Source organism: Pteropus medius, unplaced genomic scaffold (genome assembly GCF_902729225.1).
Source record: "Pteropus medius unplaced genomic scaffold, Ma_sr-lr_union100, whole genome shotgun sequence".
In the NCBI taxonomy this organism is placed as follows: domain Eukaryota; kingdom Metazoa; phylum Chordata; class Mammalia; order Chiroptera; family Pteropodidae; genus Pteropus; species Pteropus medius.
The window spans coordinates 6281520-6306667 of NW_024344240.1; the positions used below are offsets into that span (position 1 = coordinate 6281520).

Sequence of the window (25148 nt, forward strand, 5' to 3'; positions counted from 1 at the left end):
GACTGACAGTGTATTAACTTTTTATATAAAGAATGCATACAAATAAAAATGAAAAATCATCATGCCCTAATGGAGAAATGGACAAAAATCTTGAAAAGCCAATTAATGATAAATAAAATGAATTTAGAAAACGAATATAAAATAATAGGAAAATGTTGTTTCACAAGTACTTGAAGAACTGCAAATTAAAAATAAGGTGTCTTAAAAATACACGCATGCACAAGATTCTTGATGCAAATGAAGCTGTGGTAAAACAGGATCTTCGATATATTGCTGGTGACAATATAGATTACTATAACTTTCTGGAAAGCAATTGCAGTTTGGCAAATATATGTCAAGAACCTCAAAAATATTTATATTTACTGACTCAGTAATTATGCTTCTGTGAATTAATCCTAGGAAATACTACAAAATAAACATTTTAATTAGCAGAATGTTCGCTAAGAGTCATTTCTTCTGGAGAAAAATTTGAAACAAGGTAAATGTTCAAAATAATTAAATTATAATATGATGGTTGATTCAAAATGTAATGATGATTATAATAACAAAGAAATACCTAATCTGTTGTAAAGTGAGTGGGGAAGAATACAAAATTATATATGTCTGATTATAACTTTTTAATCTTTTTTCTTTTTTAAATTTGTTGGGGTGTCATTGGTTAATAAAATTAACCAATGTGTACAATTCAATAATACGTCATATTTATATTGTATTGTGTGTTCACCACCCAAAGTTAAATTTCCTTCTGTTACCATATATTTGATTCCCTTTACCCTTATCTACCTTCCTCTTCCCCACTTTCTCTCTAATAACCACTGAACTGTTGTCTGTGTCTGTGAGTTTGTGTTTGTCTTGTTCATTTGCTGCTTTGTCTTATATCCCACATAGAAATGAAATCATATGGTTCTCAACATTTTCTGTCTGGCTTATTTCACTTAGCATGATAATCTCAAGATCCATCCATGATTATAATTTTTTAAAAGTCAACAAATTTTTCTTAAAACAGAGAAAAAGACTGAAAACAAAATTTTGTTTCCCTGGGGCTGGTTGTCTAGGGAACTATAGATGTCTCTTTTCTTCATTTTTTTAAATCTTGTTTTTTTTTGTAACTTCTAAAAATTCTTTATAATATAAACACATATTTAAAAATAAATGGCCACAAAAATCACTTGCATTTCTATACATTAACAATGAACAATATGGAAAAGAAAATTAAGAAAACAATTCCATTTATAATAGCATCAAAAAGAATAAAATATTTAGGAATAAATCTCACCAGAGTGGTGAAAAACTTGTACTGTAAACTATAAAACATTGCCAGAAGAAGTTAAAGAAGGCACAAACAGATGGAAAGACACCTCATAGTCATGTGTTGGAAAACTTTAATATGATTAAGAACATTCAAACTACCCAAAGCGATCTACAAATTCAACACAATCCCTATCAAAATCCCAATGGAAATTCTTCAAAAATAGAAAAATTCATCCTAAAATTCAGATGGAATTTCAAGGGACTCTAAATAGCCAAAAGTATTTTGAAAAAGAACAAAGTTGAAAGCCTTGTATTTCCTGATTCAAAACCTATTACGAAGCCACAGTAATGAAAACAGCATGGTACTGACATAAAGACAGATAAGTAGACCAATGAAATAGAATAGAGAGTCCAGAAATAAACCTCAAATATATGGTCAAATGATCTTTGACAAGGGTGCCAAGATCAGCCAATAAGAGAAAGGACAGTCTCTTCAAGAAATGTTCTGGGGAAACTGGATATCCACATGCAAAAGAATGAAGTTAAACTCTTATACTATATGTAACAATTAACCAAAATAGATGAAAGATATAAATGTAAGACCTAAAAATATAAAATTCCTAGAAGGAAACATAAGAGAAAAGCTTTGTGATATTGGACTTGGTAGTGATTTCTTGGATATGACACTAAAGGCCCAGGCAACAAAAGCAAAAATGGACGAGACTATCAAATTTAGAAACATCTGTACATCAAAGGCAACAGAGTGAAAAGGCAACCTAGGAAAATGGAGAAAATATTTGCAAATCATATATTTGATAATGGGTTAATATCCAAAATATACAACAAACTCCTGCATTTCAAGGACTAAAATTAAAGTACCTGATTAGAAAATGGGCAAAGGCCTTGAATCGACATTCCCGAAAGAAGATATAGAAATGGCCAAGGAGCATATGAAAGATGATTAACATCACGAATCATTAGAGAAATGCAAATTAAAACCAAAACAAGACATCACCTAACACCCATTAGGATGGCTACTATCAAAAACTAAAACAAAAACAGAAAATAACAACTGTCAATGAGGAATGTGGAGAAATTGGAATGTGCACTGTTGGTGAGATTGTAAAATGGAGCAGCCTCTATGGAAAACAGTATGGAGGTTCCTCAAATTTTAAAAAATAGAACTATCATATGACCCAGCAGTTCCACTTCCATTAGACCCAAAAGAATTGAAATGAGGGCTTTGAAGACATATTTGCAGAACTATGTTCACTACAGCAATAATCTCAATAAATAGCCAAGAGGTAGAAACAACCCAAATGTATAGGAACAAATGAATGGATGAATAAACAAAATGTGGTATATACATACAATGGAGTATTAGGAAGGAAATCCTGCAATATTGTACAACATGGATGAAGTTTAAGGAAATTATGTTAAGTGATATAAGCCAGTCATAAAAAGATAAATACTGTAGGATTCCACTTATAAGAGGTATCTAAAGTTGTCAAATTCATAGAAACAAAGTAGAATGGTAATTAATAGGAACTCAGGGAGGAGGAAAAAGGGTGTTGTGTTTAATGGGTATGAAGTTTCAGATTCGTGAGATGAAAAAGTTTTGAGATCCTTTCAAAATGATATAAAAATATGTAACCTGCTGAACTGTACACTTAACAATGGTTAAGATGGTAAATTTTACCACAATAAAAAAAAAATTAAGAAGTCAGACAATAAAATAAAATGAAAAAAAAAAGGCTTATTGAGTAAATACCCACATGCTCTCATTTAAAGTACAAATTTTTCAAAGAGTAGTCTCCATTTCAAACCACTCTGACTTATCTTGAAATGTTTCATATTGAGGTTACTCTACTTTATGAAATCAGTGGTCCATTTTGTAAAATCAATGATCAATTCTCTGTCTTAACTGTTGTTTTGTAATAATGGCTTTATTACGATATAATTCACACGTAATACAATTCGCTTATTTAAAATATACAACTAAATGGTTTTTAGTACAAAGTCGTGCACCCATCATCACAATTAATGTTAGAAAATCTCTGTATTCATTAGTATTCACTCCACTTTCCCTCTTGCCTCCCCTCACCCCAACCCTTAGGTAATCACTAATCTACTTTCTATCTCTAGTCTTGACATTTTGTGTAAATGGAATCATAAACTATGGTATTTTGTGACTAACTTCTTTTACTCAACCTTATGTTTTCAAGGGTCATTCCTTTGTAACATGTATCAGTACTTAACTTTTATTGTTAAACAGCACTCCATAGTACAGATATATAACATTTTATTTATCTGTTCATCAGTTGATGGCCTTTTGGGTTGTTTGCATTTTTTGGCTATTACGAATAATCCTGCTATGGACATTTACATATAAATTTCCATGTGAGTATATGTTTTCATTTCTCTAGGTTATATATCTAGGAGTGGAATTGCTGGATCACATGGTAATTCTAATTTTAATCTTTTGAGGAATTGACAAACTTTTTTCGAAATCAGCCGAACCATTTTACATTCCTAGCAGCAGTGTATGAGGGTTCCCAATTTCTCCTTAACTGTCTTTTTAATTGCGGTCGTCCTAGTGGATGTGAAGTCATATCTCATGGTTTTGATTTTCATTTCCTTAATGGCTAATTATGTTGAGCACTTTTCATGGCTTATTGGCCATTTGTATATCTTCCTTTAAGAAATTTCTATTTGGATTCTTTGCTCATATTTTAATTGGGTCATTTGTCTTTTATTATTCATTATAAAAGTTCTTAATGTATTCCATATACAAGTATCTTATCAGATATATGATTTGTAAATTTTTTCCAATTATATGGGTTGTCTTTTACTTTCTGATAGTGTCCTTTGCTGCACAAAAGTGTTTAATTTTGATGAAGTCCAATTTATCTTTTTTTCTTTTGTTGCACGTGCTTTTGCTGTTATATGTCTGAAACCATTCACAAATCTAAGGTCACAAAGATTTATGTTTTCTTCTAAGAGTTTTAAGTTTTAGTTTTTACATTTAGGTCTTAGATCTATTTTTAATTAATTTTTGTATATGGTGTGAAGTAGACATCCATCTTCATTCCTTTGCATATGGGTATTCAGTTATCCCAGCAGCATTTGTTCAAATCCTATCCCTTCCACCCATTGAATTGTTTTTGCACCCTTTTCAAAAATCAATTGTCTATAAATGTGAGGGCTTATTTCTAGACTCTTAATTACATTCCATTGAGTTATATGTTATATGTCAGTCCTTATGCCAGTACCAAACTGTCTTGATCACTGTTTTATAACAAGTTCTAAAATCAGGAATTATGACTTCTCCAACTTTGTTTTGCTTTTTCAAGATTTGTTTTTTAAAATTCCTACTTATACTGAACTCTTATTATCATTTCTATTCCCTCTATGCAAAACTTTTTGAATTTTCATGTTTTATGATCAGCTTAATAATTTTTGTAAAGAAGCCAAATGATATTTTGATAAGTATTATATTGAATCTGCATATCAATTTGGGGAGTATTGCTATCTTGACAATATTTTTTCCAACCTGCGAACATGGACTTCATTTCTCTTTATTTAGGTCTTTTTTAATTTCTTTCAACAATATTTTGTAGTTTACAAAGTACAAGTTTTGCACTTCTTTTGTTAAATTTATTCCAAAGATTTTTATCCTTTTTGATATTATAAATGGAGTTTTTCTTAATTTCATTTTTAGATTCTTCATTGCTTAAGTATAGAAATACAATTGATTTTTATAAATTTATCTTGTAACCTGCAATCTTGCTGAACTCATTTATTAGTTCTAATAGGGTTTTTGAGTGTGTATATGGTTTTGTTTGGTTTTTGTTTTTGCAGATTCTTTAGGATTTTCCATATACAAGATAATGTCTTCTGACTTTATTTCTTCCTTTCCAATATGGATGACTTTTACTTTGTTTTCTTGCCTAAGTGCGCTGGCTAGAACTTCCACTACAATGTTAAATAGAAATCATGAGAGCAGACATCCTTGTCTTGTTTCTGATCGTAGGGGAAGAGCTTTCAGTCTTTCAATAGTAAGCAGGATGTTAGCTGTAGGTTTCTCATAGAAGCTCTTTATCATACTGAGGAAGTTCCCTTCCATTCCTAGTTTGAGTGTTTTTTTTTTTCATGAAAGAGTGTTGAATTTTGTCAAATGTTTTTTTCTGTGTCTATTGAAATGATCATGTGGTTTTTGTCCTTTATTCTAGTGACATAGTGTAATACATTGATTTTTGGATTCTTTCTTCATTCTTACATGACCCCTCAACATTAACACAGTTTGAGCATTTCCTCCTTTTTGAAATACCCTACTTTCTTCTCTTAACTTCTGTCATTCTCTTTTTCTCTTACCACACAGGTTCTTTTTCCTCATTCTCTTAAATGCTGAATGCCCAGGGCTTCATCCTGAACCCTCTTCTCTTCTCTATCTGCATTCTCCTTATGTGATTTAAACTAATCCCATGACCATCTCCATGCTAATGGGTCTCAAACTTATATTTCCAGCCCCGATCTCTTCTTTGAGCTCAGAGTAATATCCTACTGCCTCCTCCGTGTCTTCATTTTCTGTTGACAACTCACACCACACTTGATTAAAAATGTGATTGTTTTCCACTCTTTTCCAAGTCTTTAGCTTAATGTCCCCAAAATGTACTCTTTTACTTAAGCCAAAAACTAAAAGTCACCCTATTAATTCTTCTTCCTCCATGCTCCAAGTCCAATCTTGTCATTTATACTTCTAAAATACACCCCAAATTCAATGACTTCTCATCATATATATTGCTAAGGTCTAGTCCAAGCCACTAATATTTCCTCTCTGGACAACTAAAAGAACGTCCTAATAGCTTACTTTCCTATTGTCAATTCTCTATGCAGCAGCCCGGTTTATGTTTTGAAAACCTAAATCACATCATACCACTTTCTTACTTAAAATTTTCTATTGCACTCTCATTATATCATAATGAATCCCAAAGCCTTAGCATGGCCTAAAAGATCCTACATGATCTGGGCCTTGACTATCTCTCAGATCTCACCTCTCAGACCTCTGCTTCACTCAGCTTGCCTAGACATACCATCTTACATTCCATCTTATAATATGCCAAGATTTTTCCTGCCTCAAGGAATGGCTGGCTCTTTGTCATCATTCAGAACTCAGCTCAAATGTTTTCTACTTTGAATATTCTATCTTAAGGAGCAACAATCACATGTCGACTCGTCATTCCTTATTCTATACCATTAAATTTTTATTTTCTGTAAAGAAATAAATATTATGATATAAAACCATTCTATCTGCTTACGTTTCTAAAATATAATCCTTTTTCATCCACTACATAATGTAGTGAATGTAAGTTCCATAGAGTAAACATGGCTTCAACAGTATCTGACCTCAAACAGTGTCTGACACATAGTGGATGCTCAATTAATATTTGTTGAAGGAATGAATGAATAAGACACACAGAGATACAAAAACTATAAAAACAGAGTATCCTTCCTGAAATGACTTGTAGTTTATAAAAAATATATATATATTCATTCATTAAAAGTAATTCTGAATATCTAGTATGTAGCTAGCATTTTGCTAGTTCATAGTTGGGAACACGATGTTATCCCATTGTCTTTGTCTTAGTTTAGGCTCTCATTATTATTTGCTTTAATTCCTAAATAATCTGGAAATGTTTTTTATTAACACTTTAAAACATATGCAAAAGTAAAGAGACCAGTATAATCAACTTTCAGTCTTAACAGTTACCATAGCTTTGCCAAATATGCTTCATTTATTTTTTTCCACTTTTTTCTTTGCTGAAGTATCTTAAAGCACAAAAGTCATGTCATTCCATTCCTACATCCTTTAGTAAGCATCTCTAAAAATGTGGATGTTTTCTTACACTGAATTAACAATAATTAATTAACAATAATTACTTGCTAATATATAATAATCTGTCAACAATCAAACTTTCCTGAGTGACGTCAGAAACATGGCAGAATGAGAGATGTCCCTAGATCTCTCCCCTTGAAACAACAATAAGCCGAACATCTAAAACTCAACCCAAAACACCCAAACTGCACACCAGCATGTTTGAGCATGAGATCTGCACACAAGAGCGATCACAGGTCAGAACCACGTGTGTGGGGTGGTGGACTGGGAGAAACAAAGAAGCTGTCTCTCGTAGCCTCCAGAGCTCCCTGCAGGAGAAGAGGAGGGGAGAAGGTGTGGTGAGTTCCCTGAACAACCTTGCCTGGGAGAGTTGAGAGCTCCATGTGGCTGATGGCAGGGCCCAGCCATCAGGGCAGAAAGCAGGGAAGTGGGGCAGCAGAGAAACAAAAGTTGATTTTTACCAGCCGTGGTTGAAAACCAAGGCTGAGCCACAGCCCCCATCCCTCAACCCAGAGAGCTCCTCCCCCCATATCCTCTGAGATGGAACATCGTGGAGCTCCAGGGGAATTTGAGTAAATGCTACCAAAACTGTTGCTAACACTGACAGGGACTGAGATTGAGAGTAGCAAGCATGATTAAACACTTAAAAGGAAAAAAAAAAACATTATTAAGGCTTTATATAAAGCGGAGATACAAGAGACTTAGACACCACCTACTGGAAACCAAAACAAAAACACCTTCCTTGCAGCAGGCTAGAGAAACCAATATATAATAAATCTTCCTGGGGAAAAAAGCAGAACACACTTCCATTAATGCCCAGGTGGAAAAATAGTCCATTAAACATCATGAACAACCAAGGTGACAAGGCAGCTCAGAAAAAAAGAGAAAACTCTCCAGAAAATAAGCTTAAAGACATAGAAATATGCAACTTGAATGACAGCAAATTCAGGATGGTACTTCTAAAACAACTCAATGAGATCTGAAACAAATCACATTAACAATTTCATGAATTGAAAAAAAAAACAAAACCTAGCTCAGCAGAATGAGTTCTTTAGCAAGGAGATTGAAACTTTCCAAAAGAACCAAATAGAACTTCCCTAGAGGACATAGAAATGGCTAATAAACACATGAAAAGATGTTCAACACAGCTAGCTATTAGGGGAAATACAAATCAAAACCACAATCAGATACCATCTCACACCTGTTAGAATAGCTATAAACAACAGGACAATTAATAACAAATGTTGGAGAGGATGCAGAGAAAAAGGAACCCTCAAACACTGCTGGTGGGACTGCAAATTGGTGCAGCCACTATGGAAAACAGTATGGAGGTTCTTCAAAAAACTACGAATTACTCTACCATATGATCCAGTAATCCCTCTACTGGGTATTTACCTCAAAGACTTGTAAACTCATATCCGAAAAGATATTTGCACACGAATGTTCATAGCAGCATTATTCATGGTGGCCAGGACATGGAAGCAAGCAAAGTGTCCTACGATAGATGACTGGCTAAAGAAGCTGTGGTACATATATACAATGGAATATTATTCAGCCATAAGAAGAGATGAAATACCATCATTTGCGACAACATGGATGGACCTCGAGATTATCATGCTAAGTGAAATAAACCAGACAGAAAAAGTAGAAAATCACATGATATCACTTATATGTGGGATATAAACCTAAAATCAACATATGAACAGGACAAATTAACAGAGATTCATGGACATAGACTATAGACTAGTTGTTACCAGAGGGTGGGGGAAAGGAGGAGGGGAGCGATAGATAGGGTAAAAGGAGTAAATATGTGGTGACAGAAAGAAATCAAACTATGAGAGGTGAATACACAGTGTAAATATATGTATGCCTTACTGTTAAAATGCAAGCTGAAACTTATTGGATTTCGTTAACGAATGTCATCATAAAAAAACATAATTTAAAAAAAGCAAAAAAACTTTCCTAATTGCCTCAAAAAGGTGTTTTATGGCTGTTTTGTTTGAATCAGGATCCAAATAAGTGTTCTTTTAATCTGAAGTGCCCCCGCATCATTTGTTTGCTTATTCATAGAAACCAGATTAGTTTTTCTATAGAATGTCCCACATATTAGATTTGCCTTTTGGCTTCCTTGTAGTGTCTCTTTCTATTACCTCTCATACTCTCTGTAAGTGGATTTAGTTATAGCGTCTTGACTAAATTGAGATTCAACTTCTTAGAAGAATACTTCATATGTGGTGTTGTGTACTTCACCACAGGAGGAACAGATTAGTTTTTCCGCCTTCAGAAATACTAAGGTGGATTAATGGGTTCAGTAAATCTCTCCATTGTAAGGTTCCCCTCAACCTTTCTCTCATATAATGGTTCCATCCATTACATGTTGCCTGATTCAATTATTTAATTAGGAATTGCAAAATGATACTATCCTAATTTTATCATTCCTATCATTTATTATTTAGAATACTTCTATTAAAAAAAGAACACTTCCACAAAAAATAGAGCTATTTGGTAGAAATCCATTATGTACAAGAAAGTAAAGGTAAATGCTTATTTTCTTCCTTTTAATTGCTAATTGTCAGAGTAAGAAGTTAGTGCACTAGTTACTTAGGCTTCTAGGCATCTAATGAGTTACTAGTTATTCCTTTCTGTTGGGTCTTATTCTCATTCTCTCCTTCTCTTTTTAAGTATCACTGTAAATTTATTGGTTTTCATATGTTCTATGGCTATCAATTCTAGTCATTTTTTGATGCTTAAATGGTCTCATAATTGGCTAAGGGAACTTCCTTCATCCCGACCCCTGTTTTTTGTTTTCTGTTTTTTAAACATAATCCATTAATCTTCCTTGCTTTGTGACATAAGATGTCCCAAGCTCATATGCCTGCTCAGACCCAGAGTCAGGCAGTTTTCCAGTAAGCCCAGGATTATTTTAATGAGGAATAGTATTTAGCCACCAAAGTCTAGAAGTCTTGCCATTGCCCCTTGGCCTCTTCCACAGACAGAGCCAAATGTGTATTTTTGAAATTTTAAAATATAATAATTTAGTAAGTATGTGTAGTTTAATGTTAATTATATCTCAATAAGGCTCTTAAAAACAAAAACAAAAATAATGCACATTAATAGGCTCTGCTGAAATCACTATTTTAAGTCTCAACATTGGTAAGATGAAGATAATGATGTTTTGTATGAAAAAGTATAGAGCAAATGGCACACTGCTGTACACCACTCAGAGTAAAGCAAAATAATGATGACCAGTTATTTTCCATATAAGACCTCTATAAGAGAGATCAAGACATCCTAAGATTTTTTTAAGTAAAAAAGCTAGGTAATTATCTGGAAAAATAATTTGATTCTACCTAATATCTTATATAAGAATAAGTCTCAAAAAGGTCAGAGAAATAAGTGTAAACAATGAAACTTCAGAAGCACCATAACAAAAACATAGAGATTCTTTAAAATGAAGTTGTGAGAGACAAGTATGACCCAAATTCAAAGCAATAAAAGATTAATTAAATTAAGAAATAAAAAATAAAAATAAAATTTCTACATAGTAAAAACCACCATGAACAAAATTTGAAAATCAACAAACTCAAACAAAATATCTTTAACTCAGATCACAAATTAAGAGCCAATTTGTGTGGCGAAGAGCTCTTACTAAATCACTGAGTAAATGATCAATAACCTAACTGAAAAAATGGGCAGGATATGAACTGGTAATCCATAGAACAGCAAATACAAATGTTTTTTAAATATATAAAATGATGCTTAATTCACTCATAGTAATAGAAAAACTTAAAATTAGTGAGCAAACAGTAAAATTGATACATTTTGGTAAATCTTGATCTTGTCCTTTTTATGTCTTATGTGATCAAATGGGAATACACATAAAATGCTCTTGCTACATAATGAGGTATAATGGTTGTTTTGCGGAAAAGCATTTGTGCTATTGAGTTAAAGCTGAACCAGATTCTTTTTTTTTTTCATGGAACACCATTTTTACTGAAAAAAACAACTGAAAGACCAACTATGGTTATTCAAACATGAGTATTTGGCAGACATTTCCTCAAAAACAAATGAAGTAAGCCTGTCATTTTAAAGAAAACAATTAACAGCCAACTGCCAATGAGCAATTGCCAAAAAACTTTGAGGCAAAAATTAGAACTTTGGAAAACTTGTATCTGCCACCATAGGCCTGACAGCTTCCCTATAGTTAATGACTTACTGACAAAATGAGTAGTGATGTTACCAAATGTGAATTTTTGATATTATATAATGAAATATTTGGGACTTCTGGCCTCCAGAACTGTGACGGAATAAATTTGTTGTTTTAAGCCACCAAGTTTGTGGTAATTTTTATAGTAGCCCTAGGAAACTAATACAGGCAGCTTCCTGTTGCACTTGGAATAAAATCCAAGCTTCTGATGCTGCTTTACAAGGTACTTATATTACCTGGTCCCACCCTCTCCGTGATGTCATCTCTCTTCACCCTCTCCCTTACCCACTGAGTCGCAGCTTCTTAGTTCCTCAAACACAGCATGCCTACGTCTGACCTACTGGCTTTGCTATCCCCTTTGCCTAAGAAGCTGTGCCCCAGATTACTACATGGCTCCTTCCTGTGATTCCATCCTCTGCTCAAATATCACCTCCTGAGTTGACATTTGTTATTCCATTTACTTACACAGCCCAAAATGCCGATACCACTTTCCCGGCAGCTTGGCCATGGCCATATGAGCTAGGCTCTGTCCATCAGATGTTGGCACAAAGAAACAAGGAACCATGCAGAATCCCTTCTGGAACAAGTGGTGACCACAGCAGTGCATAGATCTAGCTTCCAGTGGTAGCAGAGACAGTGACTTCAACATGGTGTCAGTGGCCACGGTCCAGCACAGTTGGGGTCAGAAGAGCCTGCCACAACATTGGAGCTCAGCCCCAGGTCACGACTGGGGCATTGTTCCTGTGGCATACTCTTCGAAGGCTGCCTCCCCAACCCTGCTACATATTCTTCTACTACCTTTAAATCTGCCTAAAGTGATCCAGAAATTTCTATAATTTGCATCCAGGAGCTTTGACTGATGTGCCTCTTCACAGGCCTTCCCTGCCCACACAGCCTCTGCCCCCGAAGTTATGCTCTAACCACTTACCTGTGTTATTTTCTTCATGGAAATTATCACTGTCTGAAATTCTTATCTGTTTCACAACTAGCTATCTGTCTCTTCGACTGAAATGCATGTTCCGTAGGACGTGAATATTCCCAGTGCCTGGATGTAGTAGTCAGTCCATATTATCTGTGTAATGTCTAGCCTTAATAAAAGAGGTGGAAAAAAGACAATAAATAACTAAACTTTAAATCAGTTTCAAATGACCAAGAATGTTAACAGAAATTCAAATCAAAATTTTGAATTTAGCTCTAAAATAACTTTAAGGGAGGTACTGAAGCTACTCTGAGGTTATGCTTCAGCACACAATGCCAGGCAGAGACACCACTGGAGACGAGCACGCTGGAGGAGCATGCTGAGCCTCAGGAATATGAGCAAATGCAGCCTCCATGCTGTTGGCAGGTAAGCATTTCATGAAGGCAACAAGAAAGAATTCTGAAGGGCAAGTATCTCTTACCCAATCAGCCTGGAATTCTTCCTTCCCTGCAACAATGGCAGTTTAGTACTATCTAATCACATGTTTTTCAGGTTACCCTTTTGGGACTTCTAAATGAACATTTTCATCTGATTTCATCAGTATAAAAATGTTGTATACATACGACATATTAGTTACCTATTGCTGAATAACAAATTACCATACATTTAGCAGCTTAAAACAACACACAGTTATTAACTCACGGTTTCTATGGATCAGGAATCCAGACTCAGCTCGGGAGGGTCCCCTGCTCAGGGTCTCTCATTATGGCTCCAGTCAAGGTGTCAGCCAGTGCTGAGCGCTCAACTGAAAGCTCAACCAAGGATGGATCTGCTTCCAAAATCACATGGTAGTCGGTAGAATTTCAGTTCTTTTGGGGCCGCTTGTTTCTGGCCACAGGCTGCCCTCATTTCCTTGCTATGTGAGCCTTTCCATATAGCAGCTCCCAACATGGCACTCGCCTTGACTAAAGTGAAATATATAAAGCCCTTCCCTGTCATGCTATTTAACAATAGGATTTTGCATCTTTCAGATATAGTACTGCTACTAATGATAAAAGAGCTAACATAACATTAATGGTAAAAATAAGATAGTATAGCTAGTGGCTAAGAGTGCAGATTCTAGAGTTAGACTTCATGGGTTCAAACATTGGTTTTTCCTATGACCTTGGCTACCCACCTCAGCTTCCTAATCTCAATTCACCTAACCTCAGCTTCCTCATATATAAAATATGTACAACAGTACTCATCTCCCAACATTGATGTGAAAATCAAATTGATACTAGTGCAGACAGTGCACTTGCATCAGTGTTGTGGAAAAATATCCCCGAAGCTCCAAAACCTAGTCCAATGAAAAACCAAGCAGTAACTCAGAGAGAAGGAGAATTCAAATTTAGCATGCAGTCTCAGATGAACTAGTGCTCTGAAGATCTGGGCAGTGGGCTCAGTCGAAATATTGCTTATATAACCAGAATTTTTACCCGAGCTAATTGGTCAGTTTGAACTCAAACCTTTACAAATGACTGGGGTTGCTTTGGAGACTACAAGTAGTAACATTGGTAAGGCCCGGAGTTGTCATGGGTTGCCGACAGATACAAATTGTTACTTGGGTACAAACAGTTACATTCGTGGAGCAAAGGCACAAACAGTTACCTTTGCAAGTCCAGCAAAGTGCAAGGGAGCTTTTGCAGGAGCCCTTGAATGCAGTAAGCTTATTTGTAGAAAGCAAGCATATTTACAGAAGCAGAAAGCTGACTAGTTTTAATGATAGTCCCCAAATTTCCTCTTCACCAGTGCTGGCTCCTATCATATGCCCAGTACTGTTCTAAGTCCTCACCTATAATCCTAGTAAACCACAAAAATTGCCTCCACATTTCACTCCCCTACCAATACAACATGGGTAACCACAAAAGTTTTAAACTCTTTCTGGGTTTTATTCTTAAATTTCAGACTGAAGAGTTTTAACATAAATTTTATTTAGATCAAAAATTCTGCAAATAAAATAGTGTCCAGACATCCAAATTCACTTGACATTTTGCCTTTGTAATTTTGTTCATAAATATGCATGTGTGTACCATGAATTAAGAAGTTTTTAAATAAGATTAATTTTTATTTTATTTTATTTTTTCACTTTGAAACAACTTGTTTATTTTTCTTGAATTAAGTAGTTTTTAATTGCTATCGATTTCCTTTTGGAAGTAATACTATGACACTGTCATTGCAGCAAAGGACCAGTAGATGGCTGTCTACAGAAAGACACAAATACTTGCAGTAAAAGTCTTTACAAGATAATTTTAAAAGAACTACAAAAATTAGTGAAGGAAAGCTATGGGCAGAGATATTTAAAACAGTCTGTAATGGCCTTAAGAATATTTTCAAATTTTATGATGACACAAATATTTAATTCAATTTTTCAGACTACGGCTGAAAAAGTATCTATTTGGGTATAACCTTCCCAGAGGGCAATTTACCTAATTATTTAAAATATGCTTATTCTCTGATTAAACGATCAAAGGATAAGTATATTTAGTAATCTAAGGCATTAAGAATGAGTTAAAAAATTCATCTACAGCAGTGGTTCTCATAAGAGAAGGAGTGGTTGAGGAGGGCTGCAGGGAGTGGTGAATTTTGCACTACAGGAGACATTTGACAATGTCTGGAAACTTGATTGTCAACAACTGGAGAGAAGGGGTTGCTACAGGCATCTAGTGGGTGGAGGCCAGAAATGCCTAAACATTCTACAATATATAGGATAGCCCCCATGAAAAAGAATCATCAGTCCCAAAATGTCAAATGTGCTTAGTCTGAGAGAACTAGGTCTAGAAGCATGTACTTCATTGTTTTTTTGTAAGCGTGAAAAATGGAAAAACACCCTAAATGTCTAAAAATAGAGGACTAATTCAAGAAATTATGAATGAACTATCCACACAGTTCACGCATTAAAGGTGATGTTGTGGAAGTGTACTTCCTGTAACAAAATATTCTGTGAATAAAGCAGCTCATCAAACTGTATAAAGAGTATAAGCCCATTTTTAAGAGATAAATATACACCTGGAGGTATAAATATGTGGTTTACCTCTTAATGGTGGCATTATGTATTTTCTTCTTCTTTTGTGCTTATGGTTAAATTCTACTTTTTCTCCAATGAATGTTTTACTATTCTAATATTAAAACATCACATTTTAAATTGAAATTTGGGGACCATAGCAGGTGCTAACTTCCAAGAGAAAAATACAACAAAAATGTTTGAACCTAAACCTTGTCAACTTAAAAAGTGATAGTTTTTCATTACATTTGCCACATATTATTTTAACCAGCTGATTTCTTAGTTCTAGTCACATCAACAATTTTTCCCATACATGCAAGGCCATATTTTTCCATTGTCTATACTGAAATTCTTCTTCTCTGCTCAAGAAAATTAATTTGTTCACCATTTCCTCAACTACTTGAAGGGGAAGTCAAGCTTACAAATAGAGGTAACATATTTGTTATTGAAAAAAGTCATCGGTGTACTTCCTGAGCACTCCATCATTGAATTTCAGGTCGTTTCGCACATTAGTAAAACAGATGCTGTAAGCTGTCTCTGAAGATGCCCATTCATTCACCTTCCAAACTAATGCAGTGGTGGTTGATTACATCTCAGGGAACTTAGGCAATTGTACTTTTCTCTGTTTGTTGTTGATAGCCATACTGCTAAGTTAAAGCCCTAAGTTATGAAGTAGCATTTTGATTACAGCTAGTAATGTTTGTTTGTTTGTTTGTTTTTTGGATTTTCTGCTGCAAATTCTACTAATATAGTATTTACAGCCAAGGGATGATATTTAAAAATAACTTATCTGGACAATATCTCAATTTTAACATTTAAATTAATCATTAAATGACAGCAACATCTAGTATATATTCTTTGTGAGCCAAAGAAAGCCAGCTATTAGCCATGTCTAATTATCACCAAATAAGTAAGCCAATACTATTACTTGATAAAAGTTTCAAGTATAATTTCCCTCCAAGGAACAGAAGAGGAAAGTTCAAGAAAGAGCTCTAATTGACAGGGTCAGAGTTCTGTCATTCACCCATTGACACAGTTATGTGTCTGAGCAAATAACTCTTCTGCATTCAGAGGTTCACATGTAAAATAACACGAGGTTATTTTATTCCTGTATCAAAACATATCTCACAGATTTTATTATATTTAACTATCCTTTCATCTTTCTTTAAGTATGTGTTCTCACTAAGCTATATCTCCTGGCTACCTAGGTCAAATGACCACTCTTTGTTTTTCCATTGTTCTTTGTCCCACATTTGGTTATGAATAGATGCTCAGGTTTAGGGAGATCTTGAAGCATCTTATCCAATATTACTTTATCTGAACAGAGAGGAGATAACATGTTTTAGAATTAGGTGGATAACCTGGATTCCCAGTCCCGGCCTCCCAATGTACAACACGCTCCAAGATGGTCCCAGCAATCTTGACATTTTTGCCTTCACTTTCCTAGAAGGACGAACTGAAGTTCAGGTGCTTTCTAGAAACAGATGTAGATACTTCTATAGGTCTGGGAATCCAGAAGCTGAAATATCACGAAAGGATTATTTTACATTATGAAAAATAACTACTTATGAATTTTAAAAAATAACATGCCAGGTTAGCAGCATCTTTTTTCCTAATAAGTGAGTTAAACTCAGAAGTTACCCACTTGCCCAAAGAACAAGTGACCTTGTTTGCATGGGAAGCAAAATGTGCACTGTAAAAACCACAGGAGTCTTTTTGACTTTGAAGAGGCAAGGGGTAGGCTCACCAGACAGAGGAGTTTCTCTGGTTTTAGGCCAGGTCGCGTTCTCCCTCTCATCTTTGCCAAGCGGCCAGCCAGAGGACCTCGGCGACTGCGCTGGCGGGGCTCCTGCCTCGCGTGTGCTCTGACTCCGCCGGGCCGACAGGGGACGCTCGCAGCCGCGCCTCTCCCGCCAACCCCGCGGCACTCCATCTTCGGCTGGCGCCTCTAGAGCCTCCAGAGCCCGCGGGGCGATTCCTCTTCCGGGGCAGCGCGGGGACGCGTGTAGGACCCGGATGCAGACGCGAGCACAGGTTTATAAGCGCCACGCAGGCCACGCTCCCTTCTTTTGGAGGAAGACGGGGTAGCAGCTTCAGCTGTGTTTCGTCCTGCTCGCTGTTGCTCCTGACTCACCGCTGTTCGCTCTCGTGGAGGAACAAGTCGGTCAGGAAGCCGCGCTGCAGCCATGGTGAGGCGGGGGGCAGCGCCGTGCGGTTGTGGCCGCGGCGGCACTCGGTCCCGGTGTCGTTCTCTTCAGAGAACGTGTGCCGGAATGAGGGGAGGCGGTGAGTAAACGAGACTCATGAGTCGAGGAGCTCCTGAAGTGGTGGAAGAACCCGGGACGGTTTGATAACGGCGGTCTCTCTAGAATTGACAGGCTTTATAAATTTTGGTGTTTTCCTCTTTAATAGGCCTTTAAAGATACCGGAAAGACGCCCGTGGAACCAGAGGTGGCGATTCACCGAATTAGAATTACTTTGACCAGCCGCAACGTAAAATCTTTGGAGAAGGGTCAGTACAGTAGTTTCACGATGAGTCCTTGGGGCCAAAAGAGCTAAGAGTTTGACTTGTTACTGTGCGAGATTGACTCGGAAAGTGACAAGTGCTCATCCTAAAAAGACAAATCGAGAATTTTTACCGTGTCTTTTACTTCATAGTTGGCAATGAGGAGAGAATTACTGTGTTGAATTATGGTGATAGTTGTATACGCTATTCTGAGCCAGCGCAGTTAGTTTCTTAAACGATTTTGGTTGCTTTGAATGAACTAAAAGATGCTTTTATTTTCCTGAAGTGTGTGCTGACTTGATCAGAGGTGCGAAGGACAAGAATCTCAAAGTGAAAGGACCAGTTCGGATGCCCACCAAGGTGAAGTAAATCATAGGGGCAAGAAGTAGGAGTCGCTTATGGTTATTGTATATTTAAGATAAGGGGTTTGGCCGCCAAAAAGTTTTCATATGGTGCTAACAACAAATCCAAATAAAAATTGCTGGTAGAGGTTGGTTCATATTAACTACATAGCTTTTAGAGGTAACAGTTGAAACCTTTTTCTTGCTGTTGTCTTGGTGTCATATGATGCTTCACAATCATAAGTTCCAAGGGTGGCTGAGTGAAAATGGACTTGCTGTTATAACTTTATAGTATCTGAAAACCTGTTTATGTGGATAGAAATGGTGTCCTGCGAAATTTCAAATGGATACTTCAGAGTAATAATTTTCCAGAGATGAGCATAAAACCAAAAATATTTGGTTTTCTTTGTCTTTTATTGCAGACTCTGAGAATCACTACAAGAAAAACTCCCTGTGGAGAAGGCTCTAAGACTTGGGATCGTTTTCAGATGAGGATCCACAAGCGACTCATTGACTTGCACAGCCCTTCTGAGATTGTTAAGCAGATTACTTCCATCAGTATTGAGCCAGGAGTTGAGGTTGAAGTCACCATTGCAGATGCTTAAATCAGACTTTTTAATAAATTGACTATCAGTTAAATTTTGTTGACTTTTATTTGCAGTAATGGCACATTTTAAGACTAAATTTTGACTGAATTTTCTTTCAAGTAGAATAATCAAAATTAGTTGGATATGCTGTGGTAACCTGTCCTGTTTTCATTATATTCTGTAGAGTCTGCTAAACCAGTTTATACTTGGAATTACAGGACAACTGGGTTCTGTTAACTAAATACATGAGACCTGACCGTTGATGAATGTATAGTGTGGTGGCTTTATAACTGGCTGCATATTGGAGCTTTTTCAAAGAATGTATGTCTGGGTCCTATCACAGGAAATTCTGACTTAATTGATTTGGGATTCTGTCCTATAACACAAACAGTTTCTGGGGTGATTCTGAAGTTCTATGACTGGTTTAGAGCCTGGCGCGTTAGAGGACAAGTAACTGGGAAAACAAGTTCTAGCCCTGGCTCTGCGAGTTAAAGTCGTCCCTCCTTTTTAGAAGATACACAGCTAAAGAGTAAACAAGGCAAATTTTAACAGGTTTTGGCAACATTGGTTTTACATATATTTTAGATTAAAAGGTAAAAGTAAATACTAGTACTTTGCTGATAGGTTGTATCTAGACTTGTATTTTATATACATTACTTGGAATTTTAACAATGTGTAGATTATTCACTATGAAACTTTAGGACTGAAAAGCATGTCACATAGGCCAAATTCATTTAGCAAAGCTTCTGTTGGCACAGTGGATAATATTAACTACCAGGTTGTATGCTTAAATTCCTATTGTGTATGTAGATCCAGAAATTGGCTTAGAGTTTTAACTTGCCCATTGTCCTAGAGCTTGAAAGCATAGCTGAGATTTAAACAGGTATACAAGATGAGAATCCATCTTTTGATATCCCATTAAAGTATTGAAAAGTTTTTGCTATAGAATATGTAATCGAATGTTTTTCTGAATGTCTTTAGAGAAATTTTTCAGAAATACATCTGACAAAAGTAAACATTTTTACAAATAATAGTCCCTTCAGAAGATTAATGCTCTCACATTAGCTGTTCTTAATTGTATTAGTCATGAAATTCATGCCTTTACATTGGGTTTGTGCTTAAGCTTTCACTGGATTATTTTGTCCACTGACTTCAGTTACCATGTACATTCAAATCGACATTTGGCCCAGATTTCTCTCTATACTTTCAGTTGTGTATTAGACTTGCGTAGCTTACACAGCTCCAAAAGCTGACACATCCAAAATGGAGTCCTCTCTCCCAAAACTCTCTCGATTCATGGTCTGCCATGCAGCCACACAGTCAAATATTGGAATTATCCCTATCTCTTCCCCTATTGCTCCTTTATAACATCTGCATCCTTTTGAGTACCTTTTTTTCTCACACTTCCAAAACATTTTAAACATTAAGAGATTTGAGTGGAACTGAATTTGGAAAGAACTGTGCCAAGTTGCTGAACTCAAAATCTCAAGTAGTTTTTAAATACAAACTTGAATCAAAGTTTTGAGGTTAGCCAATTGAAACAGCATTATACCAAACCAATTTTAATTAGCTTAGGAAACTAATAACTAAAAATTTCATTGTAACTGATAAACATTGGCCTGTAAGCAGTTCAAGAATTACATAGTGTGAGTCCAGTTAGGTTCCTGAGGCCAGCAGTGATTCATTCTTTGATAGAGAAGTTGGTGTTCTTGGGTTTAACCCTAGAAGAGGAATTATTAATTAAAAGCCAGTTAGTGAGCTATTAGTCTTTAACCCCGTTTTAAATATTTTCTACACAAGTGTAAGGAGCACTGCTTAGGTAGCAATTCAGATCATTTTAAAACATGAATACCTAGCAATATATGGCTGGCCCCCAGACACAAGTACCTGGTCTTGTTTTAGTGAACTAAGTATATTGTAACAACTCTGAAATACACTCAGCGTTCTGACAATTGGTTGAAAAAATCTTAAAATTCTGTGAAAGAAAGCTGTTTATGACTAGGTTATTTTGAGAAATGTGCCTCAGGAAATCAGAAGGTACTGAAAGCACAGCTTAATGGCTTTCATTTATCTACTTGGAAATAAAAACCTTGCAAGGCCTTCAAGCCTTCAAATATTGTTAGGCTAAATAGAGCTGTGATGCCAGTGATTGAGTTAGGCCAGCTTGTCTGGATTGGGAGGTAAAGGAAAGTTGAAAATGGGAGGCCTCTCATTTTTATTCTCTCTCCTTTTGCACTCAGTACTGCTTCTGTTTTAGAAATGAGCTAAACACAGGGCAAGAGAAACCACCATGGCTGTAAATTGCTGGTTCAAATTTTGTCACCGGACATCCCTAAACTTGTATGTGCAGGCTATGTGGATAAGAGTTGAACAGGCAAGAGGGTGTAGAGTAGAAATTCCTGGCCATGCAACAGCTTACTTGGATATGTGGGCTTGATGAGAATTTCTGAGCCTCAGTTTTCATATGCAAAATGAGGATACTTAAGAGTATCATCTCAAGGTCATATAAGGGTGTTCCTTTGTCTCTGGGACTGTGGGTGTACAGTGTTTATAAGTCTACAGCAGTGTACAGTAATGTCCTAGGCCTTCACATTACCATTCACCCAGAGCAACATGTAGTCCTGCAAACTATTCATGTAGGTTCCCTACATAGATGTACCATTTTTTAATACAGTATTTTTACTGTACCTTTTCTATGTTTGGATATACAAATACCATTATGTTATAATTGCTTACAGTATTCAGTACAGTAACATGCTGTATAGGTTTTTATCTTAGGAGCAATAGGCTAACTTATATAGCCTAGGTGTGTAGTAGGGCATCCTGTCTAGATTTATGTGCACTGATGTTTGCACTAATGACATTTCTCAGAATGTATCCCCAATCCTTAAGCAATGTATGACTATCTTCGATCACTTCATTTTCAGCCTACATGTGTCTTTAGATCCAAAGTGAGTGTCTTGTAGGCAGCATATAGTTTTATCTTGTTTTTTTTAAATCAAATCTGTCTTTTGAGTGGGGAATTTAATCCATGTAAATGAACAGCATCTAATCCAAGTGTAGTTTAGTAGTGTTAAATATGTTCACATTGCTGTGAAGCAGTTCAGAACCTTTCATCTTGCAAAACAAACTACCTAATAAACAACTACCTTTTTTCCCCCTTCCCCTATCTTTTCTATTTCTAAGAGTTTGACTATTAGTTACCTTAAGTGGAATCACACAGCATTTATCTTTTTGTGACTTATTTCACAACATAATGTCCTCAAGATTCATTCATGTAGCATTTGACAGATTTCCTTCCGTTTTAAGGTTGAATAATATTCTATTGTGTATATACCATGTTTTGTCTACTCATCTGTTAATGTATGTTTAGGTTGTCTCTACCTCTTGGCTATTGTGAATAGTGCTACTATGAACATGAATATGCAAATATCTCTTCAAGAGCCTACTTTCAGTTCTTTGGGACAAATTTCTAGAATTAGGATTGCTGAATCATATGGTCCACCATCACTTCTTATTTGGGCTATTACAGTAACCTTGCTGTTCTCCCTGCTTTCACTCTTGCCTCCATCCCTGGGCTCCTTCTCTTTTTTTCATAGATGCTAAAGTTCTCTTAAATATTTAAATCAGTTAATAACATTTTTCTGTTTAAATTCCAATGAAGACTTCTGTTTCTGCTTGGGATGTGTAGAATTAGAAAGCCACTCCCATCCTTAATAACAAGAGCTGAAAAAACCTTAATTTCATGATTGTTCTTGAACTCTTAAGGGAGATGATATCTTAAGGCAACCAACTAGCCTAAAATCCAAGGAGAGACAGGCACCTTTTGAGAGGATGAAAGTGTTTGCTATCCTAGGGCAGATGCAATTAAGAAAAATCAAAACATTTTTCATCCTCTTCAATGTCTTAAGTTTCAGAAACCCTTGATTAGGGAATGTATTCTGAAAAGTAATTTCATAGATAACTGAAGTTTAATCCTTTAATTTCCAAAGAAAGCTTTTTATCCATTTTTGTTAGAACTCTTTCAAAATGCGCAATACTTCCCCCTGCTTTGTTAGAATTTACCACTTACTAGGATTAGGATTTTATAGTCCGAAGGATTATTTTGAACCTCAGTTGCTACACTGTGCTCTAAGACCATCATGTCCTCAAGGTCCATTGCTCCATGAGAAGCCCTGAAATTCATTTAAAGAGATGTTCTAACTGTTCTCTTCAGGAAAGCCCCTAAAGGCTGTCTTCTCCAGTAGCATAATGTCTAGTGGAAAAGCTACTCTGGAAAGATCAAGGCAAAAGGCCAATTACCTAACTCTCAGGAGGTACCAGTAGACCAAGTAGGAGTGGAGTAGACAGAAGGCCATGTAGGTTCCTGGTTGGTCTTGGACCTATATGGTTGTATTGGGAATTGGAATGGAAAGAATTCTATCATATGAGAAGTTTTCAGAAGATAGAATCTACTATATTTATACATAGATTGAATAGGAAGAAGAAGGGTAAATGAGTGATGCAGTGTCTCAAGCATTGGATAACTAATAGGGCATTTACAGAGAACATTAGAGAAAGTTTGGAGGGCTGATTCAACACATTTGAAGTGGCTGTGTGACATCCACACGGAGATACTTGGTAGATTGCTGGATAAAGTGAATATAAAGATTAGGAGAGAATTTGAAATGGAAATGCAGATGTGAGAGCCCCAGCACATAATTGGATTCATAGACATAGGTGAGATAGATGGTCCAGGAACATGTGTCAAGTCAGAAGGGACTAGATGGAACCCTGGGGGACACATTATGAGAGGAAAAGAACCCATAAGTGTGATTAAGAAAACCAACAGAAAATGGAATGAGAGAAGCTAAGGAAAATAAGAATGAGGGAGGTGTCAACTGGGTCAGTGTCACAAATCATCTAGGAAGTACAAATCACGGCCACAGTGAGATATCACCTCACACCTGTTAACATGGCTGTTATCGAAAATCGAAAGGTACATGTTGGTGAAAATGTGGAGAAGTTGGAACCCTAGTACTCTGTTAATGGGAATGTAAAATGGTTTTGTCACTACAGACAACAGTATGAAGTTTCCTCAAAAAATTAAAAATAGAACTGCCATATGATCCAGCAATTTCACTTTTGGATATTTATCAGATCTCAAAGTGGTATTGATATTCCCATGTTCACTGTAGCATAATTCACAATAGCCAAGGTGTGAACACATCCTAAGTTTTGATGGATGAATGATTTTTTTAAATGTAGTATATATACACAATGGAATTATTGAATGAAAGGGAAGATGTGCAACAAAGATTCTGATCATTACATTTTGGCAGAAAGTCAAGATATGTGTTGACGATCTCATAGCAACATTCAAATTGTGATTATATATATATAATATATATAATGTGTGTGTATGTATATATAAACATTCACACAACATAGAGTTGAAAAGGACAGCACTGAGTAGCAGAAGATGTGGGTTCCAGTTCCTGTTTTTTCCTCCTGTTTGTCCTTGACCAAGTAAACTGTTCTCTCTGGTATTTAGATACCTGCTTTTTAAAGGTTTAGACTAAACGATCTCAGAAGTCCCTTTCAGCTTTGAAAATCTAGAATTCTATGATTACATTGAAGAGAAATAGTTTTCCCATGATCCTAAATTGATGTGATGCTAACTTCTTCCTATGGCTATAAAACATAATTAGCAGGAATGACATTATACTTCAAAATAAAAAGCGGTCTTCTTGTTTTAATTCTGGCTAGAGATCTGAGAATATTGGCTTGGAGAAGTGTTTGGGTTTTTATTATAAAAACAAAAATTCAGTAAAACAAGTTTTTTTTGTAGGAAAGGAGTTCTAGTAACTAACTTTTTTATTATTAAATGTATACAGTCCTGAAAATCCAAGGAGCTGCGCAAAACTATAGAAATATTAAAAAATCAGTGTGAAGGGAAAAAGGAATTTAATCTACTGACCTCGATTGCCTTTTATGATTTAAGTGTGACTATTAGTAGTCGCTGCCCATACATCCCAGTTTGCCTGGGACAGTACTTGTTTAAATGTTTCCACCATGTCATTAATGAAATCTCTTCCTTTTACTCTCAAAAATGCCCTCATTTGGATGCTAAATAATAAGGTCACCCTACTGTTAATAGATTCCTTTCTGCTTTGCTTAATTCTTAAACCCACTTCAAAGTTATTCTTCATCTGGTTCTCAAATGTTTTACCTCTTCAGATGGGCCTTATGAAAATCAGTTGCAGCCAGAAGAGTAGACTCTTTCTTCTTTCTTTCCATTTCCTAGCTGCAGCATTATTAAGAGCCAATGGTGATCCAAATTGCTAATGTTAGTGTGGTTTCTGCTGTGACATGTAAAGAGCTCAGAAGTTGTTACTCCCCTCCTTAAGAAAAGAAAA

At 35.9% G+C, this 25148-nt stretch overlaps 1 protein-coding gene, 1 long non-coding RNA gene and 1 other non-coding gene across 3 annotated transcripts; 2 read left to right on the plus strand and 1 right to left on the minus strand.

Annotated features, from left to right (window-relative positions):
- Positions 1 to 14226: 14226 nt before the first annotated feature.
- LOC120607234 (uncharacterized) lies at positions 14227 to 17256 on the minus strand. The gene is made up of 2 exons (XR_005654108.1): positions 17064 to 17256; positions 14227 to 16835 (listed from the first exon to the last, which is right to left on the minus strand). It is a non-coding gene; the product is annotated as an uncharacterized LOC120607234 (long non-coding RNA).
- A 56-nt stretch (positions 17257 to 17312) lies between these two features.
- RPS20 (ribosomal protein S20) lies at positions 17313 to 18802 on the plus strand. The gene is made up of 4 exons (XM_039868917.1): positions 17313 to 17505; positions 17729 to 17828; positions 18109 to 18182; positions 18586 to 18802. Exons 1-4 carry the CDS (start codon positions 17503 to 17505, stop codon positions 18766 to 18768), a joined length of 360 nt encoding a protein of 119 aa, XP_039724851.1. The 5' UTR covers positions 17313 to 17502; the 3' UTR covers positions 18769 to 18802.
- LOC120607637 (small nucleolar RNA U54) lies at positions 17976 to 18042 on the plus strand. The gene has a single exon (XR_005654188.1). It is a non-coding gene; the product is annotated as a small nucleolar RNA U54 (small nucleolar RNA).
- Positions 18803 to 25148: the final 6346 nt, after the last annotated feature.